Here is a 19,929-nt window from a genome sequence, read left to right as displayed (position 1 = left end):
GTAATTTTAAGAGGTCCCATTCTGCCAATAACAAGGGCAGCTCTGCCATTTGGAGGCAGCCCCACTGTTGCCATCTGTGGCCAGCGACAGGAATGCTGGGACACAGAGGAAAGGGCTGAAAAGATCCCCAGGAGGTGGCGTGCCGAGGTTAGGAAGCAGCCCCCATGGTGAGGTGCTGTACCCCCGAGTGACAACTTCCTGTGGACAAGCCCATCACAGACGGGACACTGGGGGCTGAGGCCCTCACCAGGGCAGAAGGTCGGGTTGGGGGGAGGGGAGTCTCTGGCACAATGCCAATGTGGACAGAGTCTGAGCTGGTTGGTGGGCAGGCCACGCAGGTGGCAGGGGGCTGGGGAGGGAAGAGAGGCGTACAAGTGCTGTTGGAGGGAGCGCTGGGCTGGAGCTCCAGGCGGCAGCTTCACAGACGTCTGGTCCCCGCCCCAAAGGAGAAATTAGGACTCTTGCTATCAGGAGGTATTAGGAATGTATAGTTTATTCATAGGACCTGTTGAGAAAGGAGAAAAAGGAAAATGCCCTTTTTCTCTGTAAAAAAAATGACTGTAAGGAAACATTACACATATAAATGTACACACTTGGTCACTCAACAATTTGTGTCTTTTCTACCTTAAAAATAGTCTTGGTCAGCTGCACAATTCTTGCAGTGGCAGATGTTCACAAGAGTATCATCATATTGGCATCAGTTTGAAGAATGGTGACAATTCCAACATCCCGCTTCTTCCCGTCCCCAACACATAAGAGAGGTCTTCCAAAGGCTCCCGTAGTTTTCAAAATAGATGCAAAAAAGTTTTAGGATGCAAGGCAGGGTGGACGACTGGGCAGAAATGTCGCAGGGTAGGCGCTCTGCACCCCTCGCTTGTACCAGGCCCTCTGAGTGTGGAAGAGACCGTGAGAGGGCACTGAGCTAGCACCCGTGTGTGATTATAAAGCCCATCCCGTTTACTCACATATAAGTGAGATGTAAGCTGGGGCATTATGGGAGTATCCACAGTTCCTCCGAAAATAAAAGACCACACATATTGGAGAGTTAGTGTTGAAGCTCACACGCCCTTTCTCTATTTTAGCACCTTGTGCACATCTTTAAATCTAAATCCTGCTTTATTCCCTTTATGAATTCTCTTAGAACTCAGCCTTCAAACTCCCTCACAAAGATGACAGAGGATGGGAAGGAAAAGGAAGCAGCTCACAGGGACCTCAAACTGAACGGGAGGAACAGCAGCGTCAGCCGGCCCTGCCTCCTACCCAAGTCCTGTGACTGTCGTGTCACAATTCTTCCGAAATTGGCCTTTCAGACCACTTCAAAGGGAAAAAAAATTCTTTTAAAACAAAATAATCCAGAAAATGGGAGAATGACAACATAAATGAGTGTTTATGGATCTTCACCATGCTTTTCATTCCCAGTAAAAAATAAAAACTCATAGGTTAGAGATGGGGTAAGAGGAAGTCAATGGGAGACAGTGAGTTATTGGCAAGGATACCCAAATTGTCTAGATTTTTCCTTATCTCATTGTTTATCAATTTCATGTAATGGGAGGGAAAAGTGAAAAACAACAATAAAAAACAGTCAACAGAGACGAGATTCCCCACGTGGGAGTGCTGGCCTTACTTGCTAACTTACTCCAGACCCTCGTGCACCTCAGCGGCCGGAGGCGCCGTGTCGCTCTCGTGGCCCATGAGTGAGGCCGCCCCTGGAAGCACGACTGAAGCCTGATAAAGAAGCGGCTTCTCAAGACCCTGGTCCTGGAGACTGCCTCTCTAATCATCCCACTTCTGCCGCGCAGAAGGAGACGAGACTCCTCTCGTTGGCCGTCCGGGGATGCTCACAGTAAGCGGGAAGGACTTCAGTGAAAACCAGAAGCGACAGCTATCACTCTCCGAATGGTAGGGACTCCTCAGGGGAGGCCTGGCTGCTCCACTTCAGTTGTGTATATGATGGAGAAATGCCTCGAAGGGAGAGAGCTCTGGCGCATCTCCTTGCCAGCCTCGCTGGGGCGCAGAGGGCCCAAGCAGGGTGCTCAGCTGTGCGCCAGGTCACCAGGCATCGGCGGCTGCTCGATAGCACTAACAACAAAATCTTGCTATATGAATCCACAAATTGATATGATAAAGGGTGTAATGTTAAAGTAAGTTAACACAACACAGGAAGCAGAAAGCACCCTGTATTTTAGAGAGAGCAACATCAACAAAAACTTCTTAAATTGTCTTCAAGTGGCATAGCTAATGGATATTTTCCAAAAACTACAACCGACAGTTGGTGCTGACACCGGGTTCCAGCCAGTCTGGACACGTATCCGTCACTGTATCTACATTCTCCAACCACAAGAGACGCTAAGACTGGTTAAGCCCTTTGATAAAAAGGCCATGTCTATAGAAATATTAAAAGAGCACCTACTGTCTGCATTAAAGCAAACCATTATCTAAATGATGGTGACAGGAATGTCTCTGAATCTTCCCAGCTGTAAATGACCCTGAACCAAAGTACAAAAACAGCAAGACAATTTATATCTATGTGGAATCACACCATCTTTTCACCATGCAACACTGGCTCCTCACATCAGGAAGATTAAATAGAGTATTTATACATATCCTTTATACACATCTTTTTCTCCCTCTCTGAATAAACACGTGCTTGTCCTCGCCCAGGTTTCCAAGGCCACCTGTGATTACGGGCTACATTTTCTGTACAAGAGTCCAGTCTGGATTTGTTTCTTGCTGAGGAGATGAGCTGGGTCTTTTCTTAATTTTTCCGGATGTCCGCATACACCACAGACTCTGACTTGTTAATCTTGTCACTGTGATGTCCGCCGGAGTGGTCTAACTGCGCATATATGACTGGGCCCTGGAGAAGACAAGCAGAATGAGAGGTCTGGAAAAGCTGGTGGTCCCACTGGGTGCAGGTATAGAAGCAGTAACTACAGCGAGAACGTTAGGGTTCCAGAGCAAAGACTTCCCTTCTTTGAAAGTCCTCAAGGAGACCTCCTAGGAATGATGTGTCCAGGAGCGACTTTAAAATAAGATGGGCATATGTTGGTAATTGTTAAAGCTGGTACACGGGGCTATGTTACATTGTCCTCTCTTTTGTATATATTTGGAAATTTCTATAACAATATAATATTCCTTCTCAGGAATTACTCTTATCTGAATATCTATCACAGGATTCCTCAACCCCTGTAACTGGGATCAGAGTCTTAAGGACTAAGATGGGCACTTCTACCAACCTGAGACCCCAATGAAACCATGAGCTTCAGAACAATACACGTAAGAAACCAACATATTCAGTGCCACCCAAAGATACAATCAATTTGAACTGGTCATTTTATATAAACAGTTACTTTAAAACATTTCAAATATTCTTCCACATACCTACTTATAATCCTTTTAGTCTGATCCCATCATAACCAATAAAAATACTGCTTCTTTGACATCTAAGATCAGATAACTGCTTTTCTTGTTTCAGAATAAAATTCAAAAAAAACCCAGAAAGCCATGATCTATCGAGATAGAAAGGGAAACCTGAGATGGACTGAAGGAGAAGAGATCCTTTCTCGGCCTCAGCAGGAAGGCAGAGAGCTGGTGGGGTCCCACCCAGGAGAGCACGGCTGCCTGGGGCAGGGCGAGGCCTCTCACTCTTGCGGGAGGAGGTCTGAGCAGGGGCTGGGGGTTCAACCATCACACAGGGGGTTGCACTTCATGACCTTTACAGTTCCTCCCAACCCAGAGCTTCTAAAACTGTAAACAACAACAACAAAACCACCCTGGTTTTAAAAGAAAGGTTTAACATAACCCAAAGTCGACTTTTCTCGCAATCCAGGGAAACTCTCCTTAAGAAGCCTAACACTGTGCTTAAGCTTTCAACTTTGAAATCATAAACTCAGTAGCCAAAGGCATGTGGTTTAAAACAAACATCTTACTCCCACCTAGGAGCCCCCATGACTCGCATCTTTTAGGGTGTCACAGGGCTTCTGTGGCGCTCGCGCACTCCGACTTCCACAGCGTGGACAAACCCAGCTGTGGGGCTCTACCATGGTGCAGCTGGGAGTGGGGCAAGAAGTCACACCCGAGGGCTGGACCCGTCTGCTCTTTGGTGGATCCCCTGTCCGAATTCATGAGACTTTCTTCTTGAGGTGGTGGCACTGGTGAGCATAGCCATGTGGCTTCAGGCACGTCTGGAAACCCCTAAGCATCAGTTTCTCTGTCTCTAAAAAGGCACTAATAAAGTGTTATCCCTCTTAGAGTTGTTGTGAGAATTAAGTGAGATGATACCTTAATTAACTTAAGCAGCGTCCCACACATAGCACTCAATACGCATTAGTCATTATTATCAAGAACATCTTCTACAAACACACTTTAGAATGCACCGCAGTGACTGAGGAGTGAATCAAACAGTCAGACTCAGTGGGTCTGTCTTTGGTGTTGTATGTCCATCCTGGTGAATATAACAGATCACACTGTTAATACCAGATCAGAGACCCTCTGTATTCATCTCAGAAAGCTGCATGTTAAATGCGAATTTAAAAGGAAAACAAAAAGAAGTTAAAAAAACCCATTTTCTATCATGAGGAACAGAATGAAAACAAAGTGTTCTCTAGTAAGTTCAAAGAATAGGACAGACCCTGAAATTAAATTATGTGACTTCCTAGGTAATAAAACTTCATATTGTAATTCCTCAAGACTCACCAGGAGTTTCAGGGTGTGTTCACGGGGGAAGGAGTTTATACCACGTGACAGAGTGTAAAAATGGCTACGAACTCTTTCCCTTGCAATATAATGCTCTTCCCAGCAGGAGTAAGTGCCCGCTTCTCCGCCCCTTGAGTCTGGGCTGGTCTTGTGCCTTGCTTTCACCAACAGAAAGTGGCAGAAGTAACACTGTACGAGCTCCACACCTAGACCTCAACAGGCCTCCGAGCTTCCACCCTCTTCCTGATCTCGGGACTCAGACAGCCACGGCCACCCTGTGAAGAAGCCCAAGCTAACTGCTGGCTGATGAGACACAAAGCCCAGCTGCCCTCTTCTCTCTGGCGAGCAGCCTCCTAACTGACAGACTAGGAGTGAGACCACTGCAGAGGCACACGTGAGCCAGCAGAGATCAGCGGGACCGTCCCAGACCAGAAGATCCAGTCACCAACCCACAGAATCAGGGGCCTAAGAAACGGTGGTTGTTTTAAGCCACTGTGTTCCTCAGTGGTTTGTCACACAGCAATAGATAAGCTGAAACACTGTGTGAGCGGAGGACAAAGACAACAGAGAAAGCAACAAAGAAACAACACACAGAATCATCTCTGACTCAGTCAGTAAATGTTAAGACACCAGTACGGTCTTTCGTGTGAGACCGTATTGTCTTTCACGGCAAGAGAACATAACAATTTGTTGAAAGCAGTTGGGAAAACACTGAAGAATAAAAGGAATTCCTTCCTGTTGCTAGATCTGGTTTGCTTCAAACTGCTCACCACTATCCAATGTCCTCACTCTTTCCCCTTTCGAATCTAACAGGCTCCTAAGGTCAGGGCCTTTGTTAATTAACTGCCTAGAGTGGTCGGTCCTCGGCAGGCTGTCGGCGCTGGAGGGAGGGATGGAGGAAGTGATGGATCCAGAGGAATTCTGGGGCCTGAGCTGAGATCCAAGATCTGCTGATGGATCTGGCTCAGTGTAGACCAGCGCTGTGAAGTCTGGTTCTGGGGAATATTTGAAAGCTGAAGGTACCCTGGGTCTCCGTGGAACATGCCTCAGGATCTTGACTTTGAGGGCCAACGAGCCCAGTCAGAACTTCAGGCGGATCCAGTGAACCAAGATCAACCTGGAAATGAACCCGCCACTGCTAAGACACTCACTTTTGGGCATGCGAGAATTAAACCACCACCGCCGCCACCCACGTCAACCTAGCTGTCTCTCCTGTACATCTCGGCACCCACCCTCCCCACCCTCCCCTTTTTTGTTTTTGGTTTTGCCATAACGAATTACAAGAGCCAAGTGAAAAACTGCCCTGGATATATACTTTTTCCAACTATTTACTAAACAAACAGTCCATAACTACTGAAAATGTTTCAAGAAACCAACTGCTTGACCTAGGTCTATTTTAGTTCCAATTAGAGGTAAAAATACCTCTGAAGTGCAGCTGAGTGAAATTCACTCCAATATAAAAACATACTGGTGAAGGTGTGGGGAGAGGGCCCCGGAAGGGCGGGTCATGGAAGAGTGCGGAGCAGCACTACCTGGAAAACAGCTTCACTGCTCAGAAGCTGTTCTGTTCTCTCTGAAGGACACTTGCCGTAGCCTCTGCAGCTGGTCCTTCAGGCATCAGAGGAGTCCCTCCTGACACCCAGCACAGGGATCTCCAAGGGAGCACCTGCTTTCACCACGGCTTCACCGAGTGTTCACAGAATACCTCTCTCAGTACTTATTTCACTGCGTTTTAAAAGCTAAATGCACGGGCAGGCCCAGGGGCACAGCGGTCAAATTTGCACGTTCCACTTCTCGGTGGCCCGGGGTTTCCCTGGTTCGGATCCCGGGTGCGGAGACGGCACCGCTTGGCAAAAGCCATGCTGTGGTAGGCGTCCCACGTATAAAAAGTGGAGGAAGGCGGGCATGGATGTTAGCGCAGGGCTAATCTTCCTCAAAAAAAAAAAAAGCCAAATGCAGCTGTGAAACACAGCTACATATTATGACTGTCTCTGAGATAAATGAGACTAACATCGATAATCAAAATGGAGTTGACAAGAACTGGACAGGCAGGATGGAATGAGCACAGGCCTCAGAGCCAGACAGATCTGAGTCTAACAGCAGCTCTGCTGCTAAGTGCTGCCCTCGACCAGGTGACGCAACCTAGCTGAGCCTCGCTTTCTTCTGTGTAAAACAGACAATAAAAGATCTTACCTGCGGGCGGCTGTGAGGACTAACTGAGGTAACGCACACATACACACGTCTTCTCAAAACAGTCCCACATCTCTGTACCGTCGCTGACAGATCCAGAGCTATTCTAGTCAATTACTGCTCTCCAAAACACACCTGCCTTTTGCATACAAAGCATTAACCATTTCCAGAAAAGGATCGAAAAACCAACTCTTCATAAGACATATACCCAAAAATTATTTTAAACCAACGTCAGTCAAAACTAAGCTTTACAAAGAAGGACTTTACTTATCTTTTAACTCCAGGGGTGCATACCTCACACCCTTTCCAACCCAATCTCCACCCCGCTTTGCTGGAAGAACCCTAATTTGGTTCCAGTGCTCACCCTCCCTCTGCTCAGGTAAATGACCTTGGTCTCCCCTGTCCCCAGGGGCGAAGCCAAGTCATAACTCCTGTCCCCTTGCAGATGACTGAAGAGGCATCAGCATGTGACCCACTCTGGCCAATGGGGAGAAGTGGGGGCAGTCTGCTGGGGGGCTCCTGGTAAAGCTTTTCTTCCAGAACAAAAACTGCACGGGAGAAGACTCAGCAATTCTTCCAGTTTCCTGTTTTCATGTGCTGCCTGAAACCGTGGCAGCCATTCTGCAGCTGAGGGAAGGAGCCTGAGAACAAAGACAGTACGCAAAGGATGAAAGAATAAGATGGAAAGAACTTGTGTCTGTAATGACATTGCTGGGCCACTGAACTAACGAACCCAGAGGTGCTCTGCTTTGGGACCTCCTGCAAGTTAATAAACCTCTTATTGTTAAAGCTACTTTTACTTAAGCCTTCCAATCATAACAAAAATAGTGACCAAAGAGAGACGAGTAATATAGCAACTTAACGTCCTGTCTGGGCACTATGCGTCACCTTTGTAAACCTCTTAGAGCACTAGTATTCTTTCTCCTCTTGTGATAAAGTAACCTGGAGTTATTTATTCATCCAAATAGTTATGACTAATGCTATTAAATTTTCGGATAATGCCTGCAGGTAGGAAATGGGAGGTTTTGCTGGGAATATGTCATGATAGAACTTCTGGAAGAAATCACCAAGGGAGAGTTTGCAAATATTCCTACCACACCGTCATTTCACAGATTTGATTGCTAATATGTAGACAGCAACTACCTACACCTGCTCTTATAAGGCACAGCAGACCACGGACTCTTATAATTAGTAATGGAAAAAATGAGGAGTTTAGGGGCCAACTTGCCCCAACCCATCATTTCAAAGATGAGGGAACAGATGTTGAGGTTAAATAATTCTCCCCAAGTCAAGAGAATCAGCTGGACCCCAGAGTCAATACTAGTTTGTAACACATCACTAACCCTTAAAACACTACCTTGGAGTTCATCTAAACATGAAGATTTCCTCGAGGTTGTTTGTCAGATTATTAAAATAAATTGTTTCCCAGGATATTAAAAAAAATTCTCCATATGATGGAAAAGCCTAAAACTGATCCGAACACCCCAGGAGACTCTGGGGTGCTTGAGGGCAGGAACTGGCTGTTAACCATGCCCACATTTCCCATGTCCAGCCTACACTGCATGGATGGTAAGCACTCAAATGTGTGTGGAAGTGAGCCAGAGAGAACATACAATGGAATGATTACCCGGTTAAAAGAATTGCTACGCTTGGTTGTGCTCAACTTACCAAAGGTATCTTATCTCACAAATTCCCTAATAAGATGAACAAAGCAGATCAAGTAAATTTTTCCTAAACTGTGAAAACCTGTGCCTTAGTTCGAACAAACTGAAGATAGAGTGTATCGTAAGGATTCTGGGGAGAACGACCCCCATAAAATACTCTGGGGCTCTGAAAGGGAGGTATTTCGGATACACAGCCTGCAAGCAGCAGGTGATGGCCTAAAAGTGTCCATTGGGATCCCTGCCGACGCTCTGCGGAGCGTCTGAAGCAAACGATCTAACCCTGGGAGAGCAGCTCCTGCTGTAAGTTGGCGTGCCCACAGAATGCAAACCTAAACAAAGAAAAACTGGAAGACATCTGTGAGGACATCACACGGTCCACTTCCAAGTATTGTGTTAACTGGCAAAGGACTTATAAGTTCCAGAAACGGGTAAGGCAGAAAATAGTTTTAACATGTAAAACTATAAACTAAAAGATACAGTACAACTTGATGAAAAATAGCTGAGTAAGACAAAGGGCGCTCCAGTACATGCCACCTGAATAGAAACCCTGATTTGTAACACGTTGGGGAGAAAAGAGACCTTGAGGGGCCTGCACTGAGCACCCAGGGCTCACCTGTGAGGAATTTTTACTCCAATTCTACTCTCAATTGTAACACATCTAGTGTTGTACTGAAAATGCTGACAGATGACAACATGGATTGACCCAATGGTTGAATTACTTCTCACCAGCCTCAGACAATGCCATGGAGCCAGGCCTGGGCAGAGCCGTGGGGGTTTACTCACAGGAGAGAGGAGCCTGTCTCTGACTCAGGCACAGCAGGGTGAGGTGGGAACACTGCCAACAGGGTGGGCACATCCACTCACTGAACAGTCAGCCCTCCTCTCCTTCCTCCGCTCAACTCCCAAGCAGGAAATGAGAGGACTTCTTTCTGGAGAAATCGACTAACCCAAGACAAAGGACATCCAGCAACTGACACTGGGAGGTCCCCCAGTGAAAGCCAGCCAGCGCTGCATACAAACGGTGATGCCCACACCCAGGAAGTTCTACCCCTACACAAGGAGCTTCTGACCAGATCTGAGTGCCCCAAATAGGATGCATAACCAAGGACCGCTGGGCATCTGAGGAAGGCTTCTAACATGAAAGACAGAAGTGACGAGAGAAAAAAGGGAATTCAAAAGAGACAGCAGAATCAAGTAACAGAAGATGCCATAAAAAGAATCAAACAAAACAGAAGAAAGAATAATATGCTCAGAGCGATAAGACAACGCCTCCGTGAAAACAAGTACAGGGCTCTATCATCAGAGAAAAGAGAAACAGCTCTTGAAAATTAAAAAAAAAAAAACACAAGATAGCAGAAACAAAACATTCAGTAAAAGTTGGAAGATAAAGTTGTGGAAATTTTCTGAAAAGCAGAACAAAAACTGCAAAACAGAAAAAAAAGAAAACTAAAGGATTGATCTAGGAGATGACCTAATTCCTAATAGGAGTTTCCATAAGAGAGAACAGAAAATGGAAGGAGGAAAAGTTCCAAAGAAGAATGGGAGAAAATTTCCTAAAACTGAAGGACACAGCTTTCAGATTGCAAGAGCCCACTGAGTTAGCCAGCACAATGAATAAAAAAGACCCACAATTTCAGAACACGAGGGATACGAAATTTGAGAACACAGGGATAAAACAGATTCTAAGAGAAAGGGAACACAACTGGTCCCGCAAAAAGGAGCGGGAATCAGAAAAGTATCAACTTCTTAGCTTCCTGGCAGTGGAAGCTAGAAAAATCAGCAATGCCTGAAAATGCTGAAGAAAAATGACTGCCAACCCAGAACCCTACCCAACCAGACTACCAATCAAGCTTGAGGGAGGAGAATAAAAGCAATTTTAGACACGCTGAACACAACCGTCTGATCTTACAGTTTGAGGGTCAGCAATCCGAAATGGTTTTCACGGGGCTAACATCAAGGTGTCAGCAGGGCTGTGTTCCTTCTGGGGCTCTAAGAAGAATCTGCTTCCTTGTCTTTCCCAGCTTATGGAAGCTGCCTGCATTCCTTGGCTAGTGACCTCTTCCTCCACCTTCAAAGCCAGCTGTATAGAATCTTCAAATCTCTCTCTGACTCTGACCCTCCTGCTTCCCTCTTATAAGGACCTTTATTACTACATTTGGCTCACACGGAAAATCTCCCCACTCCAGATCTGTGCATCCTTAATCGTGGTTGCAAAGCCCCTTTCGACGGGTAAGGTCACATATCCCACAGGTTCCAGCAACTAGGATGTGGACATCTTCGGAAGTCATGATTCTGCCTATCCTACAAAGCCTCAAAATTTTTACCTCCTGTGCATCTTTTCTCAAGAAGTTATGGAGGATATGTTCCACTATAGTATTGGCTCTACGAAAAACAAAAAAACTGTATAAGAAAGCAAATATATATGGTACAATGGTGAAAAAAACAAGTACACGTAACAGTGAACAATAACCACCTAACTATGGTGTGAACAATACTAGGAAGAAGCATGTGTATACATACGTGTATGCACATGTATGGTGGCAAGCAGCATGTGTATACATACGTGTATGCACATGTATGGTGGGAAGCAGCATGTGTATACATACGTGTATGCACATGTATGGTGGGAAGAAGTGCTGGGAGAAAAAGAGAACTAAATTTTCATATTCCATTATATGGAGTCAATATATAATATCTAAAACTGAAAAATCTAGAAGTAGCAATATAATAAAGTTGTTGAGAAATATGAAGATAAACACCAGAAGAAATGGCTAAAAGAACGGAAAAGCACTTGGTTATTATTTCTTTAAATTTTTTCTCACTCTCCTCTCTCTTTTCCTTCTCAGATTCTAATCAGATTGCTTTATATTGTCCACTGGCTTACTACTACAGCTCTGTTCATTTCCCGCAATCTTTCCTTCTCTTCATGCTTCACTTCAGATGCTTTCCGTTGCTATGTCTTCACATTTACTGACCTTTTCTTCTGTAGTGTCTAATCTGTTGTTTACGCCATTGAACATTCTTTCATTTCTAGAAGTCCCATTTTGTTTTTTTTTTTATATTCCTATCTCTCTCCTCATTATGCCAAGCTTTCCTAACATCTTATAAATTCTATTTATAAGATTTATAATACTTGTTTTAAGGTCCTTGCCTATGAATTCCATGGTCTCTGTCATTTCTGGGTTTGTTTCTATTGACTGATTCTTCTCCTGGTTAAGTATTTTATTTTCCTGCTTCTTTGTATGTATTGTAATTTTTTATTGGTGCCAGACATTGTGAACTTTACATTGTTGGGTGCTAAATTTCGTTGTATTCTTGTAGAGCATGCTGGACTTTGTTCTGACATGCAGCTAAAATACTTTTAGGTTAGTCTGCTTCTTTAAAGGCTCCTTTTATGCCTTGTCCTGGAGGGTCCATGGTATCCGCATTCTGGTGCTAATTTAGCCCCACTACTAAGGCAGGACCATTCTGAGGACTCCAACCAGTACCCTCTCTCCACTCTGGCTTTTAGGAACACAAACTATTCCCAGCCCTGTGTGAGCTCCAGGCATTGTCCCACCCCCGGCTTTTCATGTGGTTCCTTCTCTGGTCACAGGAGTTTTCTCCCGCATGCACAAATCTGTACTCAGCAGGGGCTCAAGGAGACCCCACTCCAGATCTCCAAAGCTTCCTCTGTCTGTGTGGTTGCTTCTCTGGTACTCTGCCTCATAAATCCTAGGCACCTTGGCCTCCTCAAACTCTGACTTCTGCCTCCTCACTTTCGGGAGACAACTAAGCTCCGTTTGCCTTCCCCGCACTGCAGACTGGAAACTGCCTCAAGGCAGCAAGCTGGGCCAATCACAGGGCTCGCCTTATTTGTTTCCTTTCTCTATAGGATCACAGAGCTGCACAACCTGTTTTTCAATGTCCAAAAACCGTGGTTTCTTTTTTACTTCTCTAGTTTATCTTCAACAGATGAGCAACTCCCAAAGCATGTCAAGGGTAGAAGAAACAGTTTCCAAGGCTTCCTTAGCTGTTAGGCCTCTCTACGACTCTCATGCCTTTATTCCCAACCCTATTCCCATCCACAGCGCAAATTTGTGAACATGAGGTCCCTCAGGTCTACTATGTGATCCCAGAGACAGGGAGACAGACAGACCAGGAATAAATAAAAAGCCTGATGCTGTGACAGATTACATGCTGTGCAGAAACCTGGGTTCTAACCCCAGTTCTGTCACTAACTGGGTACGTGCTTTCAGTAATTTAACATCACAATACCTCAGTTTCCCTACCACATACAACAACTGTGGAATCAGACCACGGGCACTTCTATAAAACACTGTTATTCTTTTCTTTGCTTCCTCTTAAATCCACTCCATCCCCCCCAACACCTCCTCGGGACAAAGCCATAGCTGGCGAAATTCCTTATAAGGCTTTCTACCCTAGAAGAACAGAATTGCTACAAAGCTACGGAAGTTCCGCCACGCCACAAGCACAGCTACAACAGCACAGCCAAAACACCATCCCACCCACAGGCTAGATTCTGTGCCGAGTTCCAAAGCAAGGGATTCGTCTTTTCTACAAAAAGTAGAAACCAAAGCCTTTCCTTGTTCATCAAGCCTACTAATTATTCAGATAAATGCTTACTTTCAATTTCTTCTAAAAAATTCATACAAAATAATTTTTCTGTTTTATTTTCAATGCCAAGAATATCAACTTTTTCCTGCTAATTCCTTGTCTTACGGAGCACCTCAATACAGATTCTAGTCCACTAGACTTGTGCAATTAAGGAAGAATCTTTTACACCTGAGCAAGGCATTTCTTAATTCTACTTGGGCCAGAGCAGCCACGCCGTTAGTAAACCGTCTGTCAGCGGTGGTTGGTGGACATCTTTCCTCAGGTCAGACTCTTCTCCAGTCTCCCGTGGTCCTCCTAACCAGCTCTCACTTGTCCTCTCCCGCTCTTGCTCTGTTTCTCTGTTTCTCTCTGTCTGTCTCTCACTCTCTTGCTGTCTCACGGTTCACTCAGGAGAGGGACAGCACCAGACAGCAGAGCAGCTGCGGTGGGCAGAACTGCAATTAGCCATTACCTGGTGAGATGCAGAAGGCAGGCTCTTTACTAGACCCTCTGTGTCGGAGGGGGCCTTCCGTGGAGCCTGCTTAACCGGTGACACATTCTCTGATGCACTGCAGCTGGTGAGTTGAGAATTTGGAGAACAAATGTAAAAGAATTAAAATTAATGGAAACAAAAGTATAGAAATGCAAGTGATGACAAGATGAAGCAGTAGACATATAAAAGCAAAGCAACAAAACAATGGGTATCAAAATGATCACATAGCTTGAAACTACTTTTTATCCCTGACACTTATTCTTCCGAGTCAATAAACCTACTTCTGGGGGAGGAAGAGAAACGAATATGGTGTACCCTACGCCCCAGTTTACATTAATGACATCTGCTGAGGGGCATTCTGGCTACAATAACACATCTTATCCTTTGGCTGCTTGGTCTTTGTCCCCTGCCATCAACCCTCCTTTGGGATAAAGGTTTAAAGGAGCAAGCTATCCCTTCTTAATGGCAATTTGTTTTTGTAATTATCAAAGACAAACCTCTTCGGAACATAATTCAAAAATTACAGACACCCAGGCTTCCAGTCTTGGCTCATCTCATTCCTTCCATTCCCCAGCTCTCCATATTTTGTTTCCCTACCAATACCACAGCCAAACCAAAGAAAACCCAGGAAGTCAGGAACGGTAAAAAACTGTGGAAGCCACATCACAGACGCTGAACTTTTTCATGGATACAAGGGTCTTTAACAAGCCCTATCTCATAAATAAATCAGGGAGCGTGAATGTCACCAGGATTCCCTAATGCGATGTGCCATCAGCAAAGCTTAAATCATTTATAATGTATTTTTGGAAAAAATCTTAGGACCTGAGAGAAGATCACATTTAAAATCTTGCTACTAAGACCAAAGCATAATATGCATTCTGCAAACTGTGCCTTCTCTGAGATGGGAGGCCATACACCCCAAACCAAAATGGTCTGAGTATTCTAACACGAAGAGGGGCTCAATCACCAGTAATACTATTCAGGTATGAGAAAAGAAAACTAAAACACACACACACGAAGGCATTTTACATGAAGAACGTATATATTCAGATGATCATAAAACTTCTATGTAACCTGACAACCCAATTTTATTGGGATGGTATGCTCAACACGTTTCTAATTACAGACACATGACATATTGTGGACAAACCATAACTGCTGTTAGGTTAGCTCAGAGCTAGCCAGTTAGTCATCAACAAGGGAGACAGGCTGAATATATACACGTGAATATTAACAGCAACGGGCGATGTGATTAGTTACCATGTGTCTAGTGGGAGTGGAAGAGGAGACCCAGCCCCGTTATAGTCCCAATGTGTCGTCTATGTCAGCTTTTCTTAAGTGGAAGATAAGCAGGATCTGATCCCGGCACACCAAGGAAGAAAAGGCAGGAGAGGGAAAAAAACCAGAGTGAGAAGATCAGCAGCATTCACGATGCCATGCAGGACTCGGAGGCACACTCTTCTGCCCCTTTCTTAACCCAAAAGCAAGAACTACAGAGACTGGCATGCCACCAGCCTGGATTAGTCTCATGTTGAAAACCAACACTCTAGTTATATTTCATCATGAAACGCTCACCATGCAAGGGGGCAGACACAGTCAGCAGAAGAGAAGCATTCCAAGCAAGTAATGCCTGAATTGAACTCGTTAAAACACAGCACCCCTAAAAACTAGAGCAGCAGAGCCCAAAGGGAGGTTCCCACCGTCCACCAGCAAGGGAGTCCAGGGCATGCAACCCTCTCAGATCACAGCCCTTCAGGATGGTTAGGTAAGCCCATGCACCTGGCCACAGCTCGTGCTACCTCGACTGGAGTCCAGCCTTCCCCTCAGTCTCACCACATGAGTTCTACAGAGCTTATATGGTCAGCTTTCCAGCTGGAGTGGGCAAAAGAGAAGGTCTTTCAATTAGACACACACCTTGTGTTCAAGTGTGTGCTCTCTGAGAAGCCATAAACACAAAGGAATTCTACTTTTCTTTACTGCTGGTATATTTTGGTGTTCAACTCTTATTATCTCAGCTTGGATGAGGCCAGCCATGCATTCAAGAACTGTCAAAGCAATAAAACGGCTCACCAAACTACAAAAAGGAAAAGCCCCACATCATCGCATCAGGTGGGGGTCGTTTATTAGCCCAACTCGTCTTGATTAGAGTTTGATATTTGCCCAAGTGGAAAGAAGAACCTTATGAGATTATTGCCAAGAGATTAGAGTTAACCTCCTCAATTGGTTAAGTGATGTCTGTGCCTTAATAATGCTAATTGCAGAGTGGATGGTACAGACCCACACAGCACAGACTGCTGAGCAGTTCATGTCACCAAACCTGAGAAAGAAACTGTACAGCAGGGATTCGTGTCACAGTCCACATTTAACAGCAGGTTTCTATTTTCTATTCTGATTTCAGCTTGCCAAAGTCAGAACACCTCTGAAGGAGAATGTCCGATTCTGGCATGAAAGCAAACAGTAGCTAATGCTTCACAATTCTTTCTCCATAAAAAACACAGTTTTTACAAATTCTGATTCCTTCCCTCCGCCCCTCCCCTACAAAGCAGTGTTTCTTACCCAGTGTAATCCCGTTTGGAGTTTTTCCTTCTGTAGAGGACAGCCAGAATCATGATGATGAGCAGGGTGAGGCCTAGGACCACAGCAGTAACTATACCCACCACCACCCAAACTGGAAACACGGGCAAACTCTCTAGAGAGAAAGAACAAAATAGTGTTAAGGTGATCACTAACAGAGAGAAGAAATGGAATTTTATTAAATTAATAAGCAAGTGTCTTCCTTTGGTAGTTATGACACCCTCTTTTATTATCCAAATTCTGAGATCCTGGTATCTAACTGATGACGTGCTGATAAAGAATAAACTACAGATCTAAGCATTTCTACACACAACCCCTCTCAATGCTCTAAACTCAAGGAAAATCCATGGATGTGAATTTACCTCAATCTACTCTCCACCAAGCAGACCTCCTCTCAAAATGAGACACCAGAATCTGCGTTTTCTGCTTATTCTCACAAAAGGGAAGAAATAGCTGTACTGTTTTTGCAAATGTTAAAACTTTCTCCTGGAGAATATCAAGATATATTAATTTCTGTCTTTCCCACTACCCATCCCCTCCAACCATAATGAATTTTGGTCTTATTTCTAATTAACACTGAAAACTAATACTCCTGAGATGGGATGAACAGGTTTCAGACAGCAGGCACAGAAACGGAGAAATCGGCTGCTCTGGTTGGAATGAGCGCAGGCCCCCACTGCCCGCCCGCCCCGGCACGTGTGGTAGAGCCACAGGCCCACGGAAACAGGGAGCATGACAGTATGGCAAAAATACTCCTTTCAGACACTCCCGGGATATAAGTGTTGTTCTTCAACTAAACATGAGATAAAGGGGACTGCATCTCTACTGCAGAAATACTCAAGGAAGTACCTTTCTCTACAACATAGAGCCTAATGTGTCCTGGCTGGACAACAATGTCAGGAGGGTTTTTGACATCACAGATATAGGTGCCATTGTGTATAAACTGCATATTTTCTATGTTGATTGATGCATCTTTCTTGTCAAGGTCTCCAGCCCAGCTGATTCTGTCCTTAAATGGCGGATAATTCCCGGGATATACTTGCCCTTGGGAGTAGTGGAAAAACTGCAATTAGAAAAAAAGAACACATGAGCTATTCTCAAAGGCAGAAGTTCCAGACTCTGTAACAGGCATGTTGCAAAAGGTTCTTCTAAAAAAGACATTATACAAAAAGAAATACACCTTATTACAAATCTCAAGCTATGGAACCTAAGCCAGACAGAGGTTAGAAATCAGGGGGTTCAATCCTGTTTCAGTTGAAGAAATAATCCCGTATATCACCTCCAATCCTCTCAACCTCCCAGTGATGTAGTGATCACCACCCATGTGTTTATAAATAAGGAAATGGAGACTCACAGAAGCCATCTGCCCAAGGTCACAATGGTCACAGGTGCTGGGTCCAGAATCAAGGTCAGGACCACCTGACTCTTCAGAGCCAATGCTCACTCACCATGACTCAGCCAGCGAACCCACAGCTTTCGTCTCAACTCACAAAGCTTACCATTAAGAGACACAAACACATGAAGGAAAAGAAGCCTAAACAGGACAGACCATGGGCCTCACCATGGGATGATGGGTTTCTCCCTCTTACTTACTGGTTTCCCATAGAAAAGTCATAGGTATGTGAGAGGAACAAAGCCCAGATAACCCAAAATGTTCTCTCTTCTCAGACCTGCCTTTAGCAAAGGAACTCATTTCTCAAAGGAACTGTCAAACTCAGCACCCTGGGAGCAAGGTGAGGTCTAGTGGGTGGGGAACTGATCCCGAGACCCGGCTTCCATCCAAGCAGCTCTGCTGGAGCCTTGCTGCCTTTGTTCTTACTCACGGATCGGGTGACAGTGGGGTGAGGAGTGGAAACTAGCATTGGTCAACCACCAAGTTCCACTGGCGATTCAAACAGAACATTTTCGGAACCCTTTGTACATGTTGAAAATCCCTGTGCAATCTCATCCATTCCCAAGATTTAATGACCGTCTATATTTTAACTCCCAACCTCTCTCCCCATCCACAGTGTCCCCTGAGCGCTAGTCTCCTCACTCAACTGCCAACTCACTTTACCAGCCCGCTGCCCCTGCCCTCCACGTTTGTCACCTTCTCTTATAGACTTCATCTGCGACCTGTGAATCTGATCTTGACTGATGGCTGCATTCCCGTCCCCTAAACCAGAAATCTTGGAGTTATCCTTGATTCCTCTATCTTCCTTCCCATGCAACTAAGCTCCCAATCCTGTCAATTCTACCTCCTCCCTTCTCTCAGTTCTCTGTTCTCTCCACTCAGTTCCCACTGATAATACCTAATTTTATACCCTCATCATCTTGGACTATGGCCTCTCAACTGGTCTGTCTGACTCCAGCCTCAACCTCCTGCAATCCATCCTCCACAATGCCTAAATGATCACTGAAAACCAGTAATAATAATAATTACCATTTATCAAATATATACCCTGTGCTTAATTTAACTTAAATGCATGCTGAGAAGTATGAAGGGTCTTGAGATTTTACCCTTGTTGCGAGCTAACAAGTCAGTGTGCCACAGGTTCACAGATGCTGGCAGAAGACAAAAAGACTCCTGTGAAGTCTTTGCTCCTGTGAAGAAGACTTGGAGACAAAAGACCTTATTACTTATAACACAGCGAGCAGCATGTTTATATCTGTGGCCCCTGACGCCCCAAATCCCACAGGGACGGCACAGAGGGGCTCAGGCAGAAGCTGTGCACACAGAGGCTTTGCATCACAGCTGAGGAGTCCCAAACTTAGGGAAGGCAAACCTTTTACAATGGGCAGTAAGCCTGTCTGACCTCTGCCCCAAAGGGAGATATTATCGTTACTATACTGGACAGTAAGCAAACCCGTCTCTGCTCCAGATGGAGACACCGTCTCTGTCTTCCAAGGTGGGTCACTGCACAAGAAAGGCAGCCAGTGCCTCTGATTACAAGACGTGCAGAATGTGAAACACCTGTGGAAAACAACGCTCTGATGCTCACAACCTCTGTGTAAGCTGAGATTCACCCACCAGATATTGCACAATGAGGAAAGTGAGGCTCAGAGGACGTAGTGACTTGCTTAAGGTCACAGGTCTTAGAGATAGAATTCAAACCCAGCTTTGATTTCAAAGATTGGGCTATTTCCATTATGTAATGCCTCTCATGTCTGACCACATCTCACCTGCTCAAAACTCTTCATTCTCTTTTTTTTTTTATCAAGAAATAAACCGTAAACTCTTAGCTTAGTAAACAAGTCCTTCTGTCATCTGGTGTCTGTCTTCCTTTCCCACCTCATCCACAAATATTCCCTGCCTTGCATTTCTAAACCAGCAAAGAAAACCCCCACTATATTGTTTCCCACCACTGTGTCTTTATGCACACTTCTCCCTCAGTCTTCCTCATTAGCCTGGGTGCCTTTGGAGGCAGGGTATGAATTGTATTTCTCTCTGGATCCCTCAGCACTTAGCACAAGGCGGGAACTACGTATGTCTGCTGAACTGAACCGATGAATAATGCTGTGGTCAAACCAGCAAGAAAGAGAGAAGTGAAACAGCAAAAAGAATTCACAAATAAGACTACATCTCCTTATCGACCAATATTTATTAAGTAGAAGCCACTGTGCCAAAGCCATGAGGGATCTCAAAGATGTGAGATAGGTCTCTACCTGAAAATGCTTTTATTCAAGATGAAGACGACAAAAACTGTCACATTAAGGGACTCCATATCACAGGAGTGG

General features: G+C 45.0%; 1 protein-coding gene across 1 annotated transcript in view; it reads right to left on the bottom strand.

The window, feature by feature from the left end:
* Window positions 1–475: 475 nt before the first annotated feature.
* MPZL1 (myelin protein zero like 1) overlaps window positions 476–19,929 on the bottom strand; it is a 56,494-nt gene continuing 37,040 nt past the window's right edge. The window contains exons 3-6 of the mRNA XM_023640492.2: window positions 17,062–17,275; window positions 16,195–16,327; window positions 13,618–13,720; window positions 476–2,857 (exon numbers count right to left, since the gene is read on the bottom strand). Coding sequence (XP_023496260.2) covers window positions 2,756–2,857; window positions 13,618–13,720; window positions 16,195–16,327; window positions 17,062–17,275 — 552 coding nt within the window. The 3' untranslated portion in view covers window positions 476–2,755. The remainder of the gene's footprint in view (window positions 2,858–13,617; window positions 13,721–16,194; window positions 16,328–17,061; window positions 17,276–19,929) is intronic.

This window comes from Equus caballus, chromosome 5, assembly GCF_041296265.1.
Source record: "Equus caballus isolate H_3958 breed thoroughbred chromosome 5, TB-T2T, whole genome shotgun sequence".
In the NCBI taxonomy this organism is placed as follows: Eukaryota; Metazoa; Chordata; class Mammalia; order Perissodactyla; family Equidae; genus Equus; species Equus caballus.
This window is presented reverse-complemented; position numbering and strand designations above follow the sequence as displayed.